The following is a 22136-nucleotide window of genomic DNA, read 5'->3' on the forward strand; positions in this document are numbered from 1 at the left end:
GGTGGAGGAGAAATCACCTTTCAGGGGACCCATGCTTGATGCAGTAATTTCACCAATAAAATTTTAAGTTCACTACGTGTAATTCAAGATTATTTTATTTAAATTAACACTGCACCGCGCTATATATTATCAATATGTTAACTAAATTTCAGAATGACCAATAATTGTGATGTAAAAATGCAAAATATTCAAGACACCAACAAAATCGATGTTCACTCCACTGTAAACAAAGCCAAACTGACGCCTGGCAGGTGCATCAAGCGACTGATGGGCGCACAAAAACCTACTTCCCTGTACTGCATATATTATCAATATGTTAACTAAATTTTAAAATGACTAATAATTTTAATATAAAAAATGCAAAAATATTAAAGAGGACAGATTACTGAATTGGCGGACTAGCTGATCAGCTGATGCTCACAAAAAAAGTGTTTGTCGTAAGGATTGCGTTAATCGAAGTTTTGTTCGTTAACCGAATTGAAGATCCTTATGGGAGGTAATTCGTTAACCGAAATTTTTTTAATCGAGCCGTTCGTTAACCGAGGGACCACTGTATATATGTATGTATGTATATATATATATATATATATATATATATATATATATATATATATATATATATATATATATATATATATATATATATATATATATATATATATATATATATATATACATACATACATACATACAGTGGTCCCTCGGTTAATGAGCACAATCCGTTCTAGAAGGTTGTTCATTAACCGAAACCATTGTTTCAATGGGTTTTTGGGTAATTGGTTCCAACTCACCGAAAATTGCCTAAATTCAACAAAAATGGTAGAAAAATACACTTACTTTGAGGTGTGTATGTAGAAGGCTCCTGGATGATGATGATGATGGGAATTAGAGTGGGGGTGGAGGAGAAGGAAGAAGAGAAGGCATTGGGGTGGAAGAGAAGTCACCCCATGGCGCCATTTCACCCATAAAATTTTAGTTCTCTTGGTGTAATTCAAGATTATTTTCTTTAAATCAACACTGCACTGCATTATATATTGTCAATGTGTAAAATAAATTTCAAAATGACCAATAATTTGCTTGGAAACACAGAAAAAAAGCATTTAGTTGAAGAGAATCTCAAGCAAGATGTTACTTCCACTGAAAAGACAGAGACTGGCGCCTGTTTGGTGTGTTGCCAGGCTGGATGGCGCATATGAAACTAGGTTCTATACCTTCAATTATGTTCAATAATTGTTAAAATGACTAAAAAATTTAATATTAAACTTTTAAAATTATTGAATAGTACAGGTATAAACTTCTTGATATTTACTAAAATAGTAAGGAATTTAAGCCCTAAAACCGATTACTGTATTGGCGGACTAATACTACAGCTGGTGGACCGCCAAATGCAAGCGAAAACATGTAGAGGTCGGCTCGTAAAAAACTCGTTAATCGAGGGATTGCTTGTTAACCGAAGTTAAGAATCTTATGGAAGGTAACTCGTTAACCAAAATCTCGTTAACCGAGGGATCACTGTGTGTGTGTGTGTGTGTGTGTGTGTGTGTATATATATATATATATATATATATATATATATATATATATATATATATATATATATATATATATATATATATATATATATATATATATATATATATATATATATATATATATATATACTGTATGTTATTTACCTACAATTCAGTACATTCAAAATTGCAGTCTGTACTTTATTTGACATTCATATTTTTTTCCATTCTACAGTTAATGAGAAATGTACAGTAGTTAACATTAAAACGAGAGAAATAACACAAAAACTCATGCAAGATTCTTTAACAAGATTGTTCTCTGAGATGATATCAAGTAATAATATAAGATTTATATCATATATCTGTAGCTGATATCTTTTGCCTTATGATATAGTACATTACTTGTATACAGGTACTATACTGTATATTCATTCTTAACATCAAAGTTGCACTATTACTGCTGGTATAAGATCAATATTTCCTATAATATCACAATGTGAACCCAGAGAATGAATTCTTTGTCCTTTAGAAGTCATCATTGCTGAGGTGGGCTAAAGATTTCTCGTCCACTTGAGACTCATCGACAATGTCTACTATGTCATCAGCCGGACTCTTGGTGCACTGTCATAAGAAATGTCAGAAGAATTACAACTTACTTTATTTACAGAAATACTTAAACCAACTACAGAAAAAAGAGAGACTAAATAAAAAAAGGTCAAATCCTGATATTATATTTATAACTGAACTAGAATCAAGTAATTTAGTACTGTACTGTATAACCTGACAAGTTAAGAGATAATACCCCCAAGTCCCAAAGTTGAGGGTAGGAGTACCAGGGGACAGCAGAGACTGGGACAAATGAATGAAATTAAAAACTGGGCCCCCATAGAGATACAAAATCTTATAGGAATGTTAAAACTAGCCTGAAAACATTTAGAGTGGAGGCCTGTGGTCGCCAACACTCAGATATGAGGAAGGGACTCTTAACTGATTGATTGGGAGTGGCTGTTATAATAATGATAATAGTGTGTTTGTAAGTGTGCAAGTGACTGAACATTCTGTGCCAATAATTGGAGGGAGATGTTTTTATGAAAATAGAAAACTTCACTGCACAAACAAATATTTTAGGAAAGGAACCAGAAAAAAGTAATAAACAATATTCATACAAACATAGACGGAAAAATAAGAAATAAAAGATGGACGGTACAATAGTAAACATAATATAGGTAATACTATACAGTATAACATAGAAATTAAACATTATAAAAAGCCAAGTACAGTAGAACCTCAATAAATCAGACTAATTGGGGCAGACCCCGGTCCAAAAAATGCAAAAGTCTGAGAAAAGCAAATACCCTGTATATGGGGCAGGGCACGGTGGGGGGGAAATTACACTGCTTATCTAAACTGTAAAAAAAAAATCAGTGGTTATGTTATTACTGCACTTTAACAACTAAGGTCTTTAAGTGTATAAGAAGGTTATGAAAAGAATATTATATCAACAATAAAAAAAAATATATGAAACTACTCTCTGGGTTGAGAATCAGACATGAAGGTCAGAGCCCGTAAACAAAAAACTTTTATGCTAATGACATAATAGTACTGTTAGCTAGCAGTAAAATTTAATAGTTATACACAAAGCTTAAGTAGCAAACTTTTACCGCACAAAGAGTTGTTTGTTAAGTACCGCTAAACAGCGCTAAAGATAGCAGGAGTTCATCATATTAAATGGTCTTATGGCTGAATAACCTCAATAAAATTAAGAAGATTAATTTCAATATTTATATTTATACACATTTTGATAATTAAAAAAAAAAAATACAAAATCTTAACTATGTAGTTTGAAGGAGGATTTATTAACCAAGGATAGTGATCAGCGGCTTTTCCTTGCCGTGCTGCTTGTAGACAAACATGTTACTGAGGAAATAGAAGTCTCAACCCCATGAAAGAAAAGGAAGCCCAATTGGACAGCAGAATGTATTATTGGTGGATGCCATTGAAGAGAAAAAGTTAATATTGACTGGTCACTTGAAGGCTTACCTGAATAATAAAGACAAAAACAGGGGGTTATTTTTCGTTATCAACCCATCACCTTTTTATGAATTTTTTTTCTTACCATTTAGTAGATCTCGTCAAGTAACAAAAGAATATACTTGAATTAAGCGGTGCTTTCCAAAAATACATGCGATATTTGCGATTTATATCTTGTGAAAATAAATAAAATTTTGAAGTCCCAATTTGATGCCATGGTGACAAGCAGAGTCGCTCTCGTTTCGTTAACCATCCATCACCTTTTTTCACATGAATTTTTTTTTTTTTTTTTGCAAGTTTTCTTGCTGTTTTAGAGGATTCTGACATGTATCTTTGGGGCAAATCACCTCTTTTGGTTAGGTTAGGATGTGGCCTGTTAGGTCAGGTAACCTAACCTAACTTTTTTTTAGTTAGGTTAGGTAACCTGACCTAACAGGCCACATCCTAACCTCCTAACTGAACTAAATAAAGTAACTTACCCCAAAGATAAATATCTTAATCCTCTAAAAAGTAAGAAAACTTGCAAAAAAAATAATTTTTCATGTAAAAAAAGGTTATGGGTGGTTAACAAAAAAACAACCAAAGAAGGCAGGGCTGGAAATCATCATGAGGGTCAATGCTGCTTTTCCTGGTGTGGTGAGGCCAGTGGCAGAGTGTGAGACACACTGATTCTCAGTATTGTCCGATTCTCAGTTTTGTCCAAGTCAAGAAAGAAGATCTCTGCTATATAGCGGGAATACAAACAATATATTCACACTATATTTAATACATTCACACTATATTTAATCTAAACACGCTATATTCATTAAATATATCTATCCTTTCCCAATAAATGCGTTGCCGCTGCTGATGATGATGTTGGTTTGCCTTGGTATCAACTAACAGACGACTATTACGGGACTTAAAAGTGCTCACGAGGTCCTTTAACTTAACAGTACTATTAAGGCCCTTAAAAGTTTTGTGTATGTACTATTAGTGCTTAACTGAAAAATGTCAGCCTTAACAACTGTTTGCTAGCACTTAAAAGTTTTGTGTATACCGGCCCTGGTTATCACCGAGATGATTATTATTTACTGTAAAGTGTTATATGTAAGTAACCAAAGAATTTGTCTCATGAATAGAGAAAACTGTAAACTGTACAGTACTATAAAGATAAAAATAAGAACAAATAAGCGGAGGAGTATATTTTATGTGGAAGACAAATGTTTATCTGAGAGCAGCTGGCAGTCAGTGGGGTAGGGGGGTGGGTAGCTTGGGTGGGTGGCTCCCTCCCCCTCTCTCCCACAAGATTCCTTTAACACTTCTTTATGCAATTCCACCACAATTCTCATATATATATATATATATATATATATATATATATATATATATATATATATATATATATATATATATATATATATATATATATATATATATATATATATATATATATATATATATATATATTTATATATATATATACATATATTTCTTTTTAGTATTTTTGGTGACCAGAGCAACTCAGAGTCTGAAAAAAGCAAATTCCAATTTATTGAAGTCAGATTTATCGAGGTTTTACTATACAGGTAAAATACGGTACCCGTGATGGGGGTTTAGGGCATTACAAACCCATACATCCTACCTTACCACACATACTCAGCTTAACTCCACTTACCTATCAAAATTTTTAATCCACTCTGCAACAGTGTCAACAAGAAATGAAAGCTGTGTCTAAACTTAAGTAAATTGCACACTTTCCTAAATCATGTTCGTGACCTTTTATATGATGAATACAATACTGTACCTGGTTAAAGGCTATTCTGGGTAAGTTAATCTGCTCTGGATATATCCATGGCTTGTAGTTTGGATTGTTGTGGGCCTTCCAAGTTAGGTACTGTCTACTTGCCTTAAGTAATGTCTTCACCATCTGAGAACAATTAAACAATCAATTAACAACACTCTCTAAGGAAACCTTCATATCTCTTAAGAGTTTTACTTACCAATGTAAAACAAAATCAACATAAAAAACCATACCATACTTTGTCAAATATGTATATTTACCACACAGAAATAAATATACAGTATGATATATTTAACAAGATCATACAATGTTTTGCCTCCTAAATAACTTTTTGAAAGAAAAAACAAACAACATAAAACGTCACTATGGGTATGGAATCTCTTATCCAGTATCCCCCTATTCGGAAAGACCCAAAGGCCAGTTACTCTAGCCATGAGTAAGAATTTGTAATACAGTGGTCCCTCGGTTATCGAATGCCTCAGTTAACGAAATTTTGGTTAATGAATTACCTTCCATACGAATCTTCAATTCGGTTAACGAAAAAAAAATTTGATTAACGAAATCCTTATGAAAATCACATTTTGTTTTGAACATCAGCTGATAAGCTGAGGAGGTACTCAGCCAATTCAGTGATCTCTTCTGTTTGCATTCAAATTAATCACTATCTTATAAGAATTCCAGCAATGCAAATTAAATTCAACCCGGTCACTTCTATTAAATTTTATAAGCAAAAAACAAAAACTCAATTTAAAGGACATAAACTAACAATTAAGTAAATACTTCACACCACAGGTGCCAACTGTCAAACATGTCATTGTCACCCCTCCCTCCCTACCCCCCCCACCTTCCTGGGGAAAAGGACTAGGTTTGTAGTGGCTCCTCTCCCCTACAACTTCTAACTGAGCTCCGGCCTCGCGCCGACCAGCCAATCAGCGTACAGCCAGCTACGCCGAGCGACTAGGTCTATGCAGTGGACGTAGGGGTACGATCGCCGACCTAGTCTTGACCTTCAACCTCCAGCTCAGGATCAGAGCGTTTCACACCTTACGCTTAAGCCGCCGTGATTGGCCCTCTCGCTATGCTCACCCCAAATCCTGATCCTCGTAAATTGTATAAATACGGCCATGCCTGGCCAGGGTACCATTCTACACTCGGCTACCGGACCAGCAGCACCTCTCACAGCTCCACACCACCCAGCTTCCTCAGAAACCCCCTTGCCCTACAGGACCTCTGAGCAAGCTTCTCCACCTAGTCACTCCTAAGCACTGTGCTATACAACAATATATATACAAAAAGTGCATTGTGAGTTTCTATTCTACCTCATTCCTGAGTGTGAGATATCTACATGTACGTACGTTTGTGTGCCCATACTAAGATAATTGACAACTGGCCACATACAGTACGCCACAGGTTTACAGGTTTAAAAATAAATAATACCTCAGACTAAAGTTAGGATAATATAATTTGTATTGCTGAAATCCTTGCAAAACAGGGAATAATTTGAATATAAACGTCATATATTTTGCACAAAAGATAAAATTTTTGCTCTCCCTAATAAAATTCTTAAATTAGATCTAAAATTTGTATGTCTAATGCAAATTTTAGCTTGTTTATATTCAAATTAATCGCTATCTTATAAGAATTCCAGCAATGTAAATTATATTCTGGCCGGGTAATTTCTATGAATTTTATGAGCTAAAACAAAAATCTCAAATAAATAAAAAAATTATACAGTCGGCCCTTAACATACGCGGGGGTTACGTAACAGAGATACCCGTGGATGTTAAAAGTCCGTGTATATGTGCTGCCCCCCCCAAACCCCTGGCCCCCCATGTCCTTATTCATCCGCGTTCGTTGTAGGAGTTGCGTTCGTTATAGCATTCTCAATTTTATAGGTAAAACCGTTCGTTATAGGAATATTCGTAGTAGGATCCGTTCGTTATAGCATACCCCACTGTACTTTGTATATACTTTTCTGTGAGCTGGAACCAATTACCCAATATCCCATTGAAACAATGGTTTCGGTTAACGAAATTTTCGGTTAATGAACGACCTTCTGGAACGAATTGTGTTCGTTAACCGAGGGACAACAGGCCATATGTTCTGTTATTCAAGATATGAAAATTCACTTAACAATTGTTTTTTCAGGACAGCAAACAGAGGTAGGGATAGCTTGTGTTTCCAATGCACCCACAAACATAGTGGTATAACACACAAGTCACTTAGCAGTGGGCAATGGCCAAGAGGTCATAAAAGGAGACAACCCATCATAAAAACCTGTTATTGTTCAGTAGAATTCTATAAATTATCCAGCCAATATTCTGAAGACCAGTTTGAAAGCCACACACTTACTTAAAAGACACTAATATACACAGACAGTATAAAATGCTACTCAGTAAACAGCAAAACACTTACCAAACAAATTCTTAAGAAACATATAATAAAAGCATGAAAGAAAATTAGTTAAGATCTTAAAAGATGACATAAATCATGCAAATAGCTGTAGAGAACCATCAAGCAGAGGAACACAGGAAGAATGACTATCATATTATAAGATAAAACATTAGTACTGGTAAAGAAGTATGTAAGGTGTGGAAGTACCGAGGGTTACCTTAGGAGCAAGCACATGTGTTAGTTTGTTGACAAGCCAAGGTGGTAGTTTTCCTCTGGGATCGCAGTGAGATACGTAGCTGAAGGTACACCCACCAGAAGGTAGTGGGCGAATCAGGTAGCCTATGGATGGACATACTTGGATGTAAGGGTCTACTCTTACAGGAAAACACATTGCAGTGTCCCTTCAATAATTACATCTCTCAAGAATAAAAGACCTTTACATGTTCTCTAAAATCAGGTCTTAATACTTTTCGCTAATTTAAAGCACAATGTCAAGCATAGAAATTTTTTTATAAAGCGACTTCATCAATGCTATATACAGATAAGGACAATACTGTTCTCTTATTCAGTAATGTTTGTCATCAGCATTCCTGCAATGTATAATCAATTCAAACAAAAGCTCTGCTAAATAACCAGTTTTCTTTCATCAAAATCTATCTTACAAGCACAATACGTGTACAAATAAATTGAATACAGTATAGTATTGCATGTAAATTTCTATTTCTTCTACCAGACACATTAGTCTCATGGTGTCTGAAATATGCCAAATTAAAGAATTCAATAGAATATATAAATACTGTACACCCAAAGTACTAGAGTGAGGTATGTGAATGATGGACAAAATACCTGTATATTTGTCTACAACACAACATAATTCTAAAAGCAAGTTTAAGGAATTAGGACTTGAATCTAGGACATTGTGGTGAGGGATACTACACACATTACTGCTGCACCACCAACACCCCCATATTTATGACTCATTCTAGACTGGCTTAGGTCAAAAATGGAAGATTGATTTCTGAAATCACCTTTAGCAAAACCACCATGTCACACTCTGGTAAATACTATACTGTACTGTACAGTTAAATCTCATTTTTATGAAATGGATGGAAACTCAATTCATTATATAGTCTCTCCTTGACTTACGACATATTCAACTTACAACAACCCGGACATACGACGGCCATGATCATGTAAACTATTTTTCACATTACGTATTTTCGAGTCCAGACGTTAGTGATTGCGCTGTGTACTGGCAAAATTTCGTTTGTAATTCCCTTTAAAATGGCTGGCAAGCGTAAAAGTGAGAGTTCTCGTGGTGCTGAGAAGAAAAAGAGACACCCAATTTAGAATTTCTATGTATTATTTTTGCATTTTCGTCTTACGACCTGGTCGTCGGGACGGAACCCCGTCGTAAGTCGAGGAGAGACTGTAAATGCAATTTTTCCTTAAAACCAGTATTGGACAGTGTACAATTAAAATTATCTTGACATACACAAAGCTATGGATAGCATTGGAAAATAAACATGTATACTCATGTTTTTCTTTACTTAACAAATCTGTACAGTATAAGATTGTGTAAATACAGTTAATCCAGACCCCAGTGGCCCGGACTTGGGCTAATCCAGACTAGCCAGCTGACCTGGTGACTGTATGGCATCAGTTGTAATCTGTCACCAGTGAGGCCCTCTGAGCAAACATTCACAAAGGTCTTCATTTTATAATACTTTTAACCCATATAAATTATCTAAAATGGTTCTTCTTACTTTTTCTACTGATACTCTTTCTTCTTACTCATACTCTTACACCCTATTAATCTTCTTCATCTCTCTCTTTCTCTGTCTGTCTGTCTCCCTCTCTTTTGCAGGGTGGTATCATTAATTATTCATTCTTTTTTGATAAGTATTTCATATAAGAATGATCATGTAAAAATATTAAGCTGCTCAGTAAACAAGTTCAAACAGGATTTATTCACATTTATCTTGGTGACTACTACAGGTACGTACAGTTGCAGGACAAGGTGTTCCTGTTATCCTCACTTACTGTAGAGATTTTTTAGTTTACTGTACTACAGTATATAAAATCACGAGAGAAAATAGTTCCAAGTTATTTCAAGAGATTAAAATGTTTAAAATTAACTAGAAAATTATAATTAGAACAAAAGGTAACTCCAAAGTCCAAAGGTTACATGTAAGACATAAGATGATTTTTGGAGACTTTTTGTTGAGGAGGGAGGGGGGGGGGGATGCATGTCTTATGTAGTGGTAAATACAGTAAGCACTATTTTGGGTTGCACAAATTCATTATGCATTTATATGTGTAACATTCTTTTCCAAACACTTTTATAGCATTTTGAATACTGTAGTCCAGACCACATTTTTCCCAATTACTACTGTAGTCTAGATGACTGGAGGGGGGGGGGGGTTCACAGGACAATAACTGATTTGTACAAATATGTATACGGTAGTACATAAAAACAATATAAGTTTTTAAAAGCTTTGTTGTGTAACCACTGAAGACCAGGCAAGGGTGACGCAGAAGAATTTACGAAGTTAATTACCAGGGTTGCCTTAATTTCAAGTATCAAGCCATTCTAAAATGAAAGGTAAATGACGCTATTAATTTACTTTCGGACATAGCGCCCCCGAAAGTTATAAACTACTCAAACATTTAGATCTCGCTATTCCGAGCATTTTGAATCCCATACTGTATATACATGGCGGAAATGGACAATAGCGACACAATTGAATTTAATTGATCTTCCGTAGTTTTAAGTCTTCGTCTCTGTTAGGAGATGTTATATGTGCATCACGTATGCGCAATGTTGACTGACACCATCCAGTCGTGACCAATGAGGTATCGATATCATCACGCAAATTTTTTTTTGACCAATCACATTTGATTTTTTTCAAAGGAAGCACCCTGGGTATGATTTTAATTTCATTGACCAGTTTCACAATGGCCATGGTGGAGGCAAGTTGTCGTTTGTGCTCCTACGATTATTTTAAGTTTACAGGTATTGCCGAGTTTTACGAGAAAGACGATTATTCTACCAATTCTTAAGTATCCCTGGTCCTTCCACTTCTAAAAGGTATTGAACTTTCGGACATGGCGCGCCCCAAAGTTTTTAACTACTGAAATATTTAGGTTAGTTTAAGCTAGGCCTACCGGGGGTCCGCACCCGGCTAGGGGTCAGGTTAGGCCTGCCGGGGGCTCACGGCTAGGAGTTAGGTTAGCTTTTGTTAGGTCAGATGACTAGTTTTCATTTTCTGCCCAACCCAAAAACCCCGTTTTCCCAGGCTCTCCCCCCATTATTGTGGGAGGGGAAGGGAGCAAAAACTAGCCATTTCTGCCAAAAATGAAGGTCAGATTCGTTTAAAATACACCAAAATACAGTAATACCCCGCTTAACGCGGTTTTGCTTAGCGCGATTTTACGTATACGCGGTGCCTCGCCAGAGCCGAACTTTCACTTAACGCGGGTTTTTTCCACGTATACGCGCAGGGTGTTCGGCTCGAGATGCTATTTTTAGATTCGCCCCACCAGCCACCCGCCTGCCTGCCTGCCTGCCTGTTTTAGGTCATAAAATTCATACAAATTACCCGGCCAGAATATAATTTACATTGCTGGAATTCTTACAATATGATGATCATTTTGAATATAAACATCATAGATTTTGCATTAGACATACAAATTTTAGATATAATGTTTACTCTGAGTAAATATGTTATTTTTTGTGCAAAATATATGACATTTGTTTTCAAAATATTCCTGGTCTTACAAAGAATCCAGCAATGTCAATTATATTATCCTAACTTTAGTTTGAGGTATTATATATTACTAAAAACGTAAATATTCTGGTTTTCCCACACATCTGGTAGGGAGAGTTGGTGGGAGGTGGGGGGAGGGAGGGACCGACCGACCATCTGTTATGTGTGAAGAATATATATATATATTTTTTTTAACTGAAGATATTTGTTTTAGCTCATAAAATTCATACAAATTACCCGCTCAGAATATAATTTACATTGCTGGAATTCTTACAATTTGGTGATCATTTTGAATATAAACATCATAGATTTTGCATTAGACATACAAATTTTAGATAAAATGTTTACTCTTGAGTAAATATGTTATCTTTTCATGTAAATCCACAATGAAAAGGTGGATAATATAACATCTTGATAAAATCACACGGGAAAATGGAAACAACGGAGTACCTTAGTTGCCTCTGAAGATGTCTTGAATAAAGACGAAAGCTAAGGTACTCCGTTGTTTCCATTTTCCCGTGTGATTTTATCAAGATGTTATCTTTTGTGCAAAATATATGACATTTATATTCAAAATATTCCTGGTCTTACAAGGAATCCAGCAATGTCAATTGTATTATCCTAACTTTAGTTCGAGGTATTATTTATTAAAATTTAGTGGTTTTCCCCCCAAAATTTCTCAGAGGGAAGAGCCAGTGAGTGTAGTGTGAGAAGAGGGGGAGGGAGTTGAGTCCATTATTTGAATGGACATTAACTTGGCGACTGTATTTCTCTATTTCTCTTCAGTATTAATTGTGTGCATGTACCATCATAAAATTAAGATGTTATTTTTACTAGAACACAGGTATTGTGTTGGAAAAAGTAGAGTTTAGGGGTCCGGCCAGTCTCTATTGGAATTAATCCCATATGTTATGTTGTTCACTTAACGCGGTTTTCACTAAACACGGTACCCTGTGGGTTCAATTGACTGCGTTAAGCGGGGTACTACTGTACACTGGAAAAACATATTGATCAACCCCTCGGGACTCATGTCCCAAAGTAAAAAGTTACCTAAATGACATCTTACCAGTGAGGTGGGAGAGGCCCCGTACAAAACCCTTCTTTGGAGGATACTTGTGATGGAACACAGAGTGGTTGAGAACATATAACTCTCTGCCTGTATCTAGCCATGACCGCTGGAGAACAAAGTCCCGGTTCTTTAAAGGCGTTGGACAGGATACTGAAAGTATAAAATTTCAAATGGTTATCAGGAAACCTTCTCAATACCAAACATTAAAAAAATCTTGGATGATAAAATTCACTTACAAGGTTACAGTACCAGAAGAAATTTCAGTTATATTTGGGAAATATCACCTAATGAAAAGTATATGGACAGTATATTGATAAGATCCTGTTAATTTCTGGTCTCTCTCTCAATTAAGTGCAGTTAAATTTTGCCATCTACCACTAGGGTTAAAGAGATAAAAACAAAATTATGCACTAAAGGTACTGAAAAGTGTTCTAAATAGTGGCTTCAACAACTTAAAGTGGATATGCTTTTGTGATAATAAATATGTTAGAAAATTTTTTGGTCTGTTATCAGAACAATAACAACAACAACCAATTATTGGTCATCAGCTGTGGACATGTGATGGCCAGGTGGTTGTAAGAAGCACATAGTGTGAGCAGGCTTGTGGAGGCAGCAGATAAGGAGAAACACAGAACTGGAAGAATTATTCTCTCAGTCAGTCCAGGAAGGCATTCACAGAGTACAGTAGACTCATGGAGCAAAAAATACTTCCTTAAAGACTTACTTGCATAGTAGGAGACATCATTATTGGGGTTGAGGTAGCCAACATCGACAGAATGAATCATGTGTTTGTCCCATATTTGTCGGTAGTGAGGATCATGTAGAACATCATACAACACATTGGCATCTATATCACTGTACACTGTGCACACCTGTTGGTAGAGAAACAAAATAATTAACATGACTCAACAAAAGAAAATGTGACAAATTACGAAGCTCTAATGTTTCCATAGTTTTCTACCCACTAATACAGTACTATACTGTAAATACTCTTTACTATATAACACTGAATTATTCTACTGAGAGGCCTGGCATCTATCTTGGATGAAATAATTCTAGTACAGATAGTAGTTAACATAAAAAAGTAAGAATGAAAAGTTTTAATAAAAACAACAGTACAGTACAATCACTGTGACCTCATTTGTACATTAGAGTACTGTCTAACACAGGTATTAGAACCCTAGAAGATTAAATGTTGAACAAATTCACATTGGGCAAACTTGATACAGTACAGTACTGTATCTACTGTACAGTATTAGACATTTTCTAAATAAAATTCTTGGATTGAAGATTTTTGTTTGCTTGAAACTGCTTGACCTCTGACTAGTTGTAAAGTGTGCATAAAGATCGAATGCCTTTTCTTTTATGGGAACACCATCTATGTTAGGTACTGTACCTGGGTGGACTAGGATTGCCCTGGGTACAAACCAGGAGGCCAGCATTGTATTAATGTGATTCATTGCAATTACACAAATAAGTATTTTTTTAATAAATTACAATTAATTAAGTTTAAATATTACAATTACACCATGGAATCACTTTTCCCCCCAAACATAAAATTTAAACAAAAATACTATGAATGATGAATATTTATGATCAAACAGTTAAGTTATTCAATATACTGTACAGTAGTATTATAATAAAAATATTAAGTGCACAGACTACTGTACAGTAAAGTACAGTACCTTGATCATTTGAAATGTGGAATTTTTGGTAGGTCTGGTGTAGACTTTGGTAGGTGGATGATCATAAGCCAGACTCCAGCCATCATGACAGTCACAAAGCTGCTTTAATCGCTCAAAATCACGGTCATCAGCTACTCGTACCTATGGAATGAAAACTTGTTTGAAATCAATTTCTCTCTCTCTCTCTCTCTCTCTTTCAAGATGCATTTGTGACAATAGGAAGGTAATACTGTACATGAACTGTATAGTACAATTCCACTACTGGGCAATAGCTGGGGAAAAACCCATAGCATATACAGTACTTAAAGTTTGCTATTTTCCATATAGGAGAATATTAATCCCATTAAGTTACTATATCAATTGTACACATTTTATATAAAAAAATTTAGTCAGGCTGAAACATGCAAACTCCTCCAAAACATAATACAAGAGAAAAGCCAGGCAGGCATGCACGCACGCCTTTGCTAGCTGGTTTAAGTCTTTAAATACACACACAAAGAACTTGCTGCCAGCATGCAAGATACAAACTGGATCAGAAGAGCATAAATTAAGGATTATATATAAAATCCCATTTTATGTGCAAGGGCGCAAGATAACTGGCGTATAACATCTACCACCACTACAAAACCGTTGACAGAGCCTATCATTGTCAGTGTTTGGTTTGTTAAACTGAAACATTATCCATGTGGAATATACTGGTACACCTGTACTGAATAACAGCTTCTCACTCAGGCAGAGCAGCATTCTGGACCTATGATCCAATGGTTGTCTTAAGTAACCAATGAGGTCAATCAGGCCAGGAGTTTGAACTTTCAATCTGGTTTTTGCATCTAAACTATTTTCAGCCATAAAAAAGGAGGACTGCACCTTAATCTAACTAATTACTGTACCTGCCAATTTATAGCTGTTTAAAGGAGGAGAGAAGGAAATCTGATCACTCTTCTCATCCCCTCAGCCTTAAAACTGGAATATTCTATTACCATATTTTACAGCATAAGAGACACTTTTTGTCAGAAAAATGACTAAAAAAATCAGCCTGTGTCCTATATGTGATGTTGCAGTCTCCCATTAGCTAATAAATCCCCCAGTTGCTGTCTCCAGTAGACTAAATTCTACCTAAGCCAATTCCAGAATTAAAAATATATTATTACTTACTTAAACACATTATTATTTTTCTAATTAATTAAAAAAATATTTATTGTAAATATAAAAGCTCGATTTATAACTACTGTACTGATGATGATAACCTGAGACGATTAAAGTCCATGCAGCAGACACCCAACTCTTCAGAGGTAGCTAAGCAGTAACCATTTCTGAACTCTTACAAGCATTACAATCTATTAATGCCATGACCTGCAACATTTATTTTTCAATCTACAATTACCTGACATAAAATGAAGATTTACAATTAACTTTCTTTTCACATTTGCATCTGTTAACACCGCTGGCGACATTGTAGCCAGGTTAAACTCGTCACTGTAACCACCAGGCTACTAGACCAGGCTGTGAGGTGTTATGGTTGTTTTTCAACTCTAATTTTCGGGTAGATATACATAACTTTTTCATTTATTTTTACTCAGTTACATGCACACACCATCATACATACATATTGTGAAAAAAGTAAAAGAAATAATTGTCTTAAGGACAAATGCATAAAGGGAATATACATTTCTTTGCTCACAAGTTAGCTGGCTCAGTGGGGGAGCGGGAAGAGGGGCTCGGTGGATGGTGGGGGGAGCGTTGCTAGGGAATCGGAGGAGGTAGCGCCTCCGGTGCGATGGAGAAGCAGGGAGTACAGATGTATTTGCAAATGGCGACTGTGTTAAACTTTGATTTGGCTTTTATTTGCTGGTTTAGCAATACAGTATTTTTTTTTGTAACCTATTTATTGGTATTACAGTAGAAGTCCAAAAATCCGGACTGCTTGGGGATTGGGACAGTCCAGATTTTCGGATTTTCCGGATTCTCAGGCAGTACTTTTAAAATTCAAATTTAAGGAGGAATAAAGAAGAGATGAACAGGTACATTTTGATAGTTTATTCATTAGCAAATATAGCATGCTTCATTTATCAAAACGAGCAGTTTTAAAGAAAAAGCTGTGAATTCTAGAATTTTATTCTTTGCCTTTTCCCCAAACTCCACTTTTTCGGACACAATACCTACATTGTAGTAAAAATAACTTCTTAATTTTATGATGGTATGCACACACAATTAATAATTGAGAGGGATATCAAAAATATTAGGTTTTTTAACACTTACATTAGTAGAAAAGATGGCTGGGCACACGGGGATGGGGGGTTGGTTCCGAGGCAGAGGGCAGATTATTGGCCCTCACCTGTATCACTTGTATCAATTGTATCACTATCCACCACAGAGGCTTGCAGGGCCTCTTTGTCAAACCCCTCAAAGTCCATATAAGTCCATATCCTTACTATCATTATCACTATCACTGACTTGGGCCGGCTGTGGTGGGTGGCGGGTGAAGAACTCGGTAATGTTTTGATGACTGGGCGACCTTGTGCGCACCCTGCTCGCGCCGCTCTCCACGTAAAAGGGTACACACACCGCGGAAAGTGAGCATTCCAGTTTCGGCAGGGTACCGCGTAAACGTGGAAACGCGTAAAGTGGGACCGCGCAAAACGAGGGTTGACTGTACTGTATAGTAAAATGTCGATAATTTTGGTAGCCGTGATACAAAAAAAATCTTTATTTAAAGTCGCTATATATCCCGACCCTACTGTACCCGGAAAAGTCCAGGGAAGGGGGAGGTTTTTTTTCCGGGGTCGAGAGATGAAAATCAAGCGCACTTTCTGGAAATTCCGAGAAAAATTTTCCAGTACGGTACCTGGAAAATTCCGGGGATGGGGTATATTTTTATGGCTTTGAGAGATGATGTAATGGGCAATTTGTGGAACTTCCAAGAACATTTTTCTGTTACCCGGAAAATTCCAGGGATGAGGGATTTCTTACCTGCTTTGAGAGAGTCGTCTCATTACCTGGAAATCTCTCATTCCTGGAAGTGCTCTGCACCAATTGTTCTGGCTAACAGATATTACTTATATTAGCTGGATGAATGATCTGCTCTATATGACTTGTCCTAATTTTACTGCCGTTGTCAAACTGCCGGGCCTAGAGTCAGGAGAGCCTTAACCTTAGTTACCTGAAGTTACTTACCTCACCTCATAAAAATGACCGCATTAATCCCCTAACTCAACCAAACACTAGTTTCTCTTGGTACAAACTTGATTGTGGGGAAGAGGCACAGCTAATGCCCATGGTTGAGACATGATAAACTTAAGATGGCAATGTAGAGGAAGAATTAGATCTAGTCACACAAACATGAGTAGTAGAGCTACATCAGAAAGGGTTATTGGGAAAACTGTGCTCAAAGCCATCCACCAGTAAAGAAAAATGGTATTCAAAGCTTTTATTGCAGTAAGTTATAAAGAAGTGTTAAGTTCTGGTAATGACTTACATTTGGAAATTTTAAAAACTTTTGGCTAGAAATTTGTAATTCAATTTTTTGCTATTCTCCAATACTGTATTTAATTTTTTCTCTGGAAATGTATCATTGTGCAGTGAATGTGGTCACCAAAACAGAGCCATTAATATAAAAATAGACATACTGTACATATTACTACAGTACTCTCATGCTTGTGTTGTAAGGGTCAACAGTTCAGCTCCACTACAGTACAGTACCTTGAGGGGACAACCTCACCTCAGAATACTGTGATAAACATACTATATCTAAGGAAATGACTATCTCCTGTAAATAAGTCTATTCAGCAATTAAATTTCCAGGCACAAGAAAAATGTAACATAATCTACATACTGTATATAAATAAATAATTTTTTTTTTATTGGAGTAAAATTTAATTATCAACAAGTGTTGCACAAGACATGCACATTAACAATGTTAACAACGGAATAAGTATTTAGAAAGCTAATTATATAATCCTAACTAACCTCAAGTCTACGCTCCTCTTCCTGACGTTCACTCTTCATGATGTGTCGGACCAAACAAGCCTAGCTCAAGGCTTAAGATAGTCTAGATATTGCACCAGCTGCAAACAATAACCTCACTCAGAGTGGTCTTTATCTAAGCATAAAATATCTTAAACACAACATTTTGTCAAACCAAAAGGAAGTTCATCATGGAATATATCTAGCAACAGGAATACTAAAAGTGGTCAAGATATTTAACAACTAAATACCATGATGCAAAGATATCAATCACAGCTTTCATCTTGCCACCAATTATGAGAGTTTGGGTTATACTGTTTGTATGAATATTTGTGAGAATCTTAATTTAAGTCTTTGAACATCAAGAAATCAAATGACACCCTTTTAATGTACCATACATTAATACAATATACTGTACTGTACACTGAAAGTGAGTCCCATTAGCCTGATTGCCCATTAGAAGAAGTGCAGATACAACACACTGAAGACAAAAAGGGAGTGTAGCTCATACTTCACTCGACTGCCTTCATTTCCTCAAATGTAAAGTTGTTATCCATTCACAAGTGGTAGGAGTAGGGGTGCTCCAAGCATGAACCAAAGACCCTTAGGACAGGAAACCAGCACTACATTATACCACTAACCATATAGTGCTGTATCAAAAATATATTACCTGTATACTGTACTGTATATAACATGCTATCTGTACAATGGAATGTTATAAGACTGGACTGGGGATTCTCTGATAATTATAATACAATTAACACAGAAGATATTTTGCCGTGACTGGCTAAGTTCCTACTAATGCTATTTTACCCTGACTGCGCTCTGCGTATTTTTGCAGTTTCAGCCTCAACTTGGTTAGGGCAATTTTATGTTTACCATTAGTTATATCTCGTCAATAGGAACAACTTTGTCTGATACTGTACCACTTCCGTCGCAAATGGATATTAACCAAGATAGTAAAATCACATAAGAAATTAACGCAAATCTGCAGTCACCACATGTCATCTGTTTGTCACAGCCAACCCGCTCGGTCTTCATACTCTCACATCCACAAAAAATGTAAAATTACACCATGATGCTTTAACATTGTTGCTTTCATTGGTACCAGATATCAAAATAAGTACTTTTGTTTAATATGGAGGGGACAGCTAAGAAGTTAGGTAGGGTTAAGTAGTTTCTTTGGTTAGTTAGGTCAGGTTGTATGAGGGGGTGTGTGATAAGTCCAAAACAACTCATTTCTGACAGAAATGAAGGTCAAATTCGAATGAATCACACCAAATACCATGGGAAAAAAAAATTATGGTTAAACAGTCATTGGGGCTAAAACTGTAAATTTACCACCGTTTTGTTTGCCGGTAATGGACAATTAGCCAATCAAAGCGCACTCATGGTAATATAGCACAAATAACAACTTAGACAGTCTTGGCAAAGTATCCAGTGCAGTATTTTTTAATAAAGATATAACATGACCATAGCAAACACTATGTAATCCATAACATGAGCATTAACTCATCCAAGACATGACAGGTTACAGCGCAATATTTCAAGATTTGTAGATATTAAGTTTAGTGGCACACAGCTATTAACCAAAAGTTTCTTAAGACTTCATAAACAATACTTAGAAACAATAAATCATACTGATCGAATAATGTAGAAAGTGTTAGCAGAGTTTATGAAAATCAGGTGAAAATTGGCAAATTACTTTGCATGCTTAATCCTACCAAATTTTTCTATGCTTAATGTAACGAACTCTACAGTCTTTCTACATTATTTTGAAAAGGGATTTGTCGGTACTAGCTGAAAATAGATTCTATACTGAAAATTTTTTCTGCTCAAATCATGCTTCCAAGATGTTTCTTTAACTTTACTGAATGAGGCACATAGTTCACTACCTATTTCTTAAGTAAATTAAAAGTAGTTTTTTGTTAATCCATATTATGTACATTAAAACAAACATTTCGTGAAAATATGGAAAAAGACAAAACATTGATAAAGTAGTAACCTATAAGTACACCTTTAGCATAAAAACATTTATATCATTCTTGTGTGTAAGAGAGTTTTACCTCTTATATTTTCACTTGTTGATGGACAAGTGTCATCACTAGCCTTGTCTCATACTTAAAGACGTTAGGCCGTGGCCGCACTGAGAGCGGGCACATGTTGTTGCCAGCTCGCGCCCGCTGCCAGTGCGGCCACGTCTATGGGTTACAATGCTGCAAAGTCTTCTGCACCTGCCCGCTCTCGCCTACCTGCTCTCAGTGCGGCCGCGGCCTTAGATGTTGAAGCTCAATGATAATGTGTGTGTTGTATGTGTCAAGGTGCTCACTCTACAGTACTTTAAAACACAATGTTAGGACGTCAAGAGCTAATATTTTAACTTATATTACAATTAAAAGTTAAACTTGTAACTGGTAAAAAAGCACAAATGACAAATATACATAATATAGATAGCAGATGGACAACTTTATTGACAGATAAGCATAATATATGCTGGTATATAGCAGGTAAACACAATATAGATAGCAGGTTAATACAACTGGTGGGTAAATATAGATAACAGTTGAAGGCAATATTACCCATAAGTGGCAGGTGAATAACACATCACTGGTAGATTAATTGAATTGGTAAAATTATTGTTTAGGTCATCCAGCGAATTTTTGGATGTTAAATTTGGGAATCAATAGTTTAGACAATTCTAAGACACTTTTCTTCAATAGCATTTTCTTCCGCTCGTGATTTACTTTCAGAGAAAATCGCAACAAATGGGGTTTTGGGTAGGGGAAAATCACAAAATGTAGTCATTTGCGATAGAAATGAAGGTCAGAATAATCCAAACTACTAGAGAACGAAAGTGAACATATGAAGAGTAGCGGCAACTATATTTCCAGTGATATAGTTATACACATTTAAAAACCGTAATTTTTTATTTTTACATAAATAAAAAGGATAATATATATGAATTGGTCTCACCTCTCCTATGTTCATGTTGTATTAAAGTGGTTTACGAACGAACTCAAATAATGGTGCAGTTAGGCGTCCCTGTTGAGCTATCTTTAACTATCCTCATGCCAACTCAGCATCCTCTTGTTAAAATGTTCATCTCTGTTTACTTTACAATGTTATAAGGTAAGAAGCCATACTAACACATTACAAATACACTCCATTACATACACGAATGTAAAGGATCAGAATAAACAACAGAGGCAACTTAAGACTTTATGTTCACGTTAAAACATTCCAACACTCTATGAGTTTGACAGTTAGTTATCTATACTGTACTGACAGCAGACGACAACTCTCACTTTACCCATTACCAAATTTAAAATAAAATAATATTACATAGAAAATATCACATGAATAGAGATTAAACACTAAAGATATATTATATAATCAGAATAAAAATATAGATCACGTCTATACTGTTAAATGAAATGTAATTGGTTATATTGTAGAGCAGTGGTTCTCAACCTTGTTTGCCCCATGCACCCCTTTCACCATATGTCAGAATGTCATTCCCCCTCCTTTCCAAGATTGTCTGCCTCAAAAAGTGCATTCCAAATAATATGCATATAATACTGAAAATCCTTTATTTTTTCCATATTAGTATCAGTTCCCCCCCTGAAAACCTGAGGGGGGAAATTCCCCCCTGGTTGAGAACCCCTGTTGTAGAGGATTTCTCCCCTACAAACGCATGGTCACTCCGGGGTCACCATTTGTTGGGTATGGGCAGAGTTGCCAACTTAGCGACTTTGTAGCTAGATCTAGAGCTTTTTGTTTTTTTCTAGCGACACTTTAGAGCGATTTGCGACTTGTCGCAAATCTAGAGATATCCACAGAAATCTAGCGACTTTCTGGATACTTTTGGACTGTCCATGAAAACTCAGTTTTCCTAATTTCGAGCCATAATATATAGCAACGGGGTTACAG

At 35.9% G+C, this 22136-nt stretch overlaps 1 protein-coding gene across 3 annotated transcripts; it reads right to left on the reverse strand.

The window, feature by feature from the left end:
• Window positions 1–1649: 1649 nt before the first annotated feature.
• Window positions 1650–21333, reverse strand: LOC121854334 (START domain-containing protein 10-like). 3 transcript variants are annotated; one of them, XM_042348933.1, is made up of 9 exons: window positions 21180–21332; window positions 18718–18809; window positions 18210–18307; window positions 14244–14384; window positions 13283–13430; window positions 12556–12708; window positions 7937–8058; window positions 5329–5451; window positions 1651–2132 (listed from the first exon to the last, which is right to left on the reverse strand). In XM_042348933.1, exons 3-9 carry the CDS (start codon window positions 18246–18248, stop codon window positions 2037–2039), a joined length of 822 nt encoding a protein of 273 aa, XP_042204867.1. In that variant the 5' UTR covers window positions 18249–18307; window positions 18718–18809; window positions 21180–21332; the 3' UTR covers window positions 1651–2036. The 3 variants fall into 3 exon arrangements, with proteins under 3 accessions (XP_042204869.1, XP_042204867.1, XP_042204868.1); XM_042348934.1 differs by lacking the exon at window positions 18718–18809; XM_042348935.1 differs by lacking the exons at window positions 18210–18307; window positions 18718–18809 and having other exon boundaries at window positions 1650–2132; window positions 21180–21333.
• Between the last annotated feature and the right edge of the window lie 803 nt (window positions 21334–22136).

This window comes from Homarus americanus, unplaced genomic scaffold, assembly GCF_018991925.1.
Source record: "Homarus americanus isolate GMGI-L3 unplaced genomic scaffold, GMGI_Hamer_2.0 scaffold54443, whole genome shotgun sequence".
Classification (NCBI taxonomy): domain Eukaryota; kingdom Metazoa; phylum Arthropoda; class Malacostraca; order Decapoda; family Nephropidae; genus Homarus; species Homarus americanus.

Excerpts from the sequence above, each read along its gene's own strand:
- LOC121854334 (XM_042348934.1), bottom strand. The coding sequence starts at position 18,248 with ATGAAGAGTGAACGTCAGGAAGAGGAGCGTAGACTTGAG. Across the intron at positions 14,385-18,209 it reads AAGAGGAGCGTAGACTTGAG|GTACGAGTAGCTGATGACCG; the intron begins GTTAGTTAGGAT and ends TTCATTCCATAG. Across the intron at positions 2,133-5,328 it reads CCAGAATAGCCTTTAACCAG|TGCACCAAGAGTCCGGCTGA; the intron begins GTACAGTATTGT and ends TTCTTATGACAG.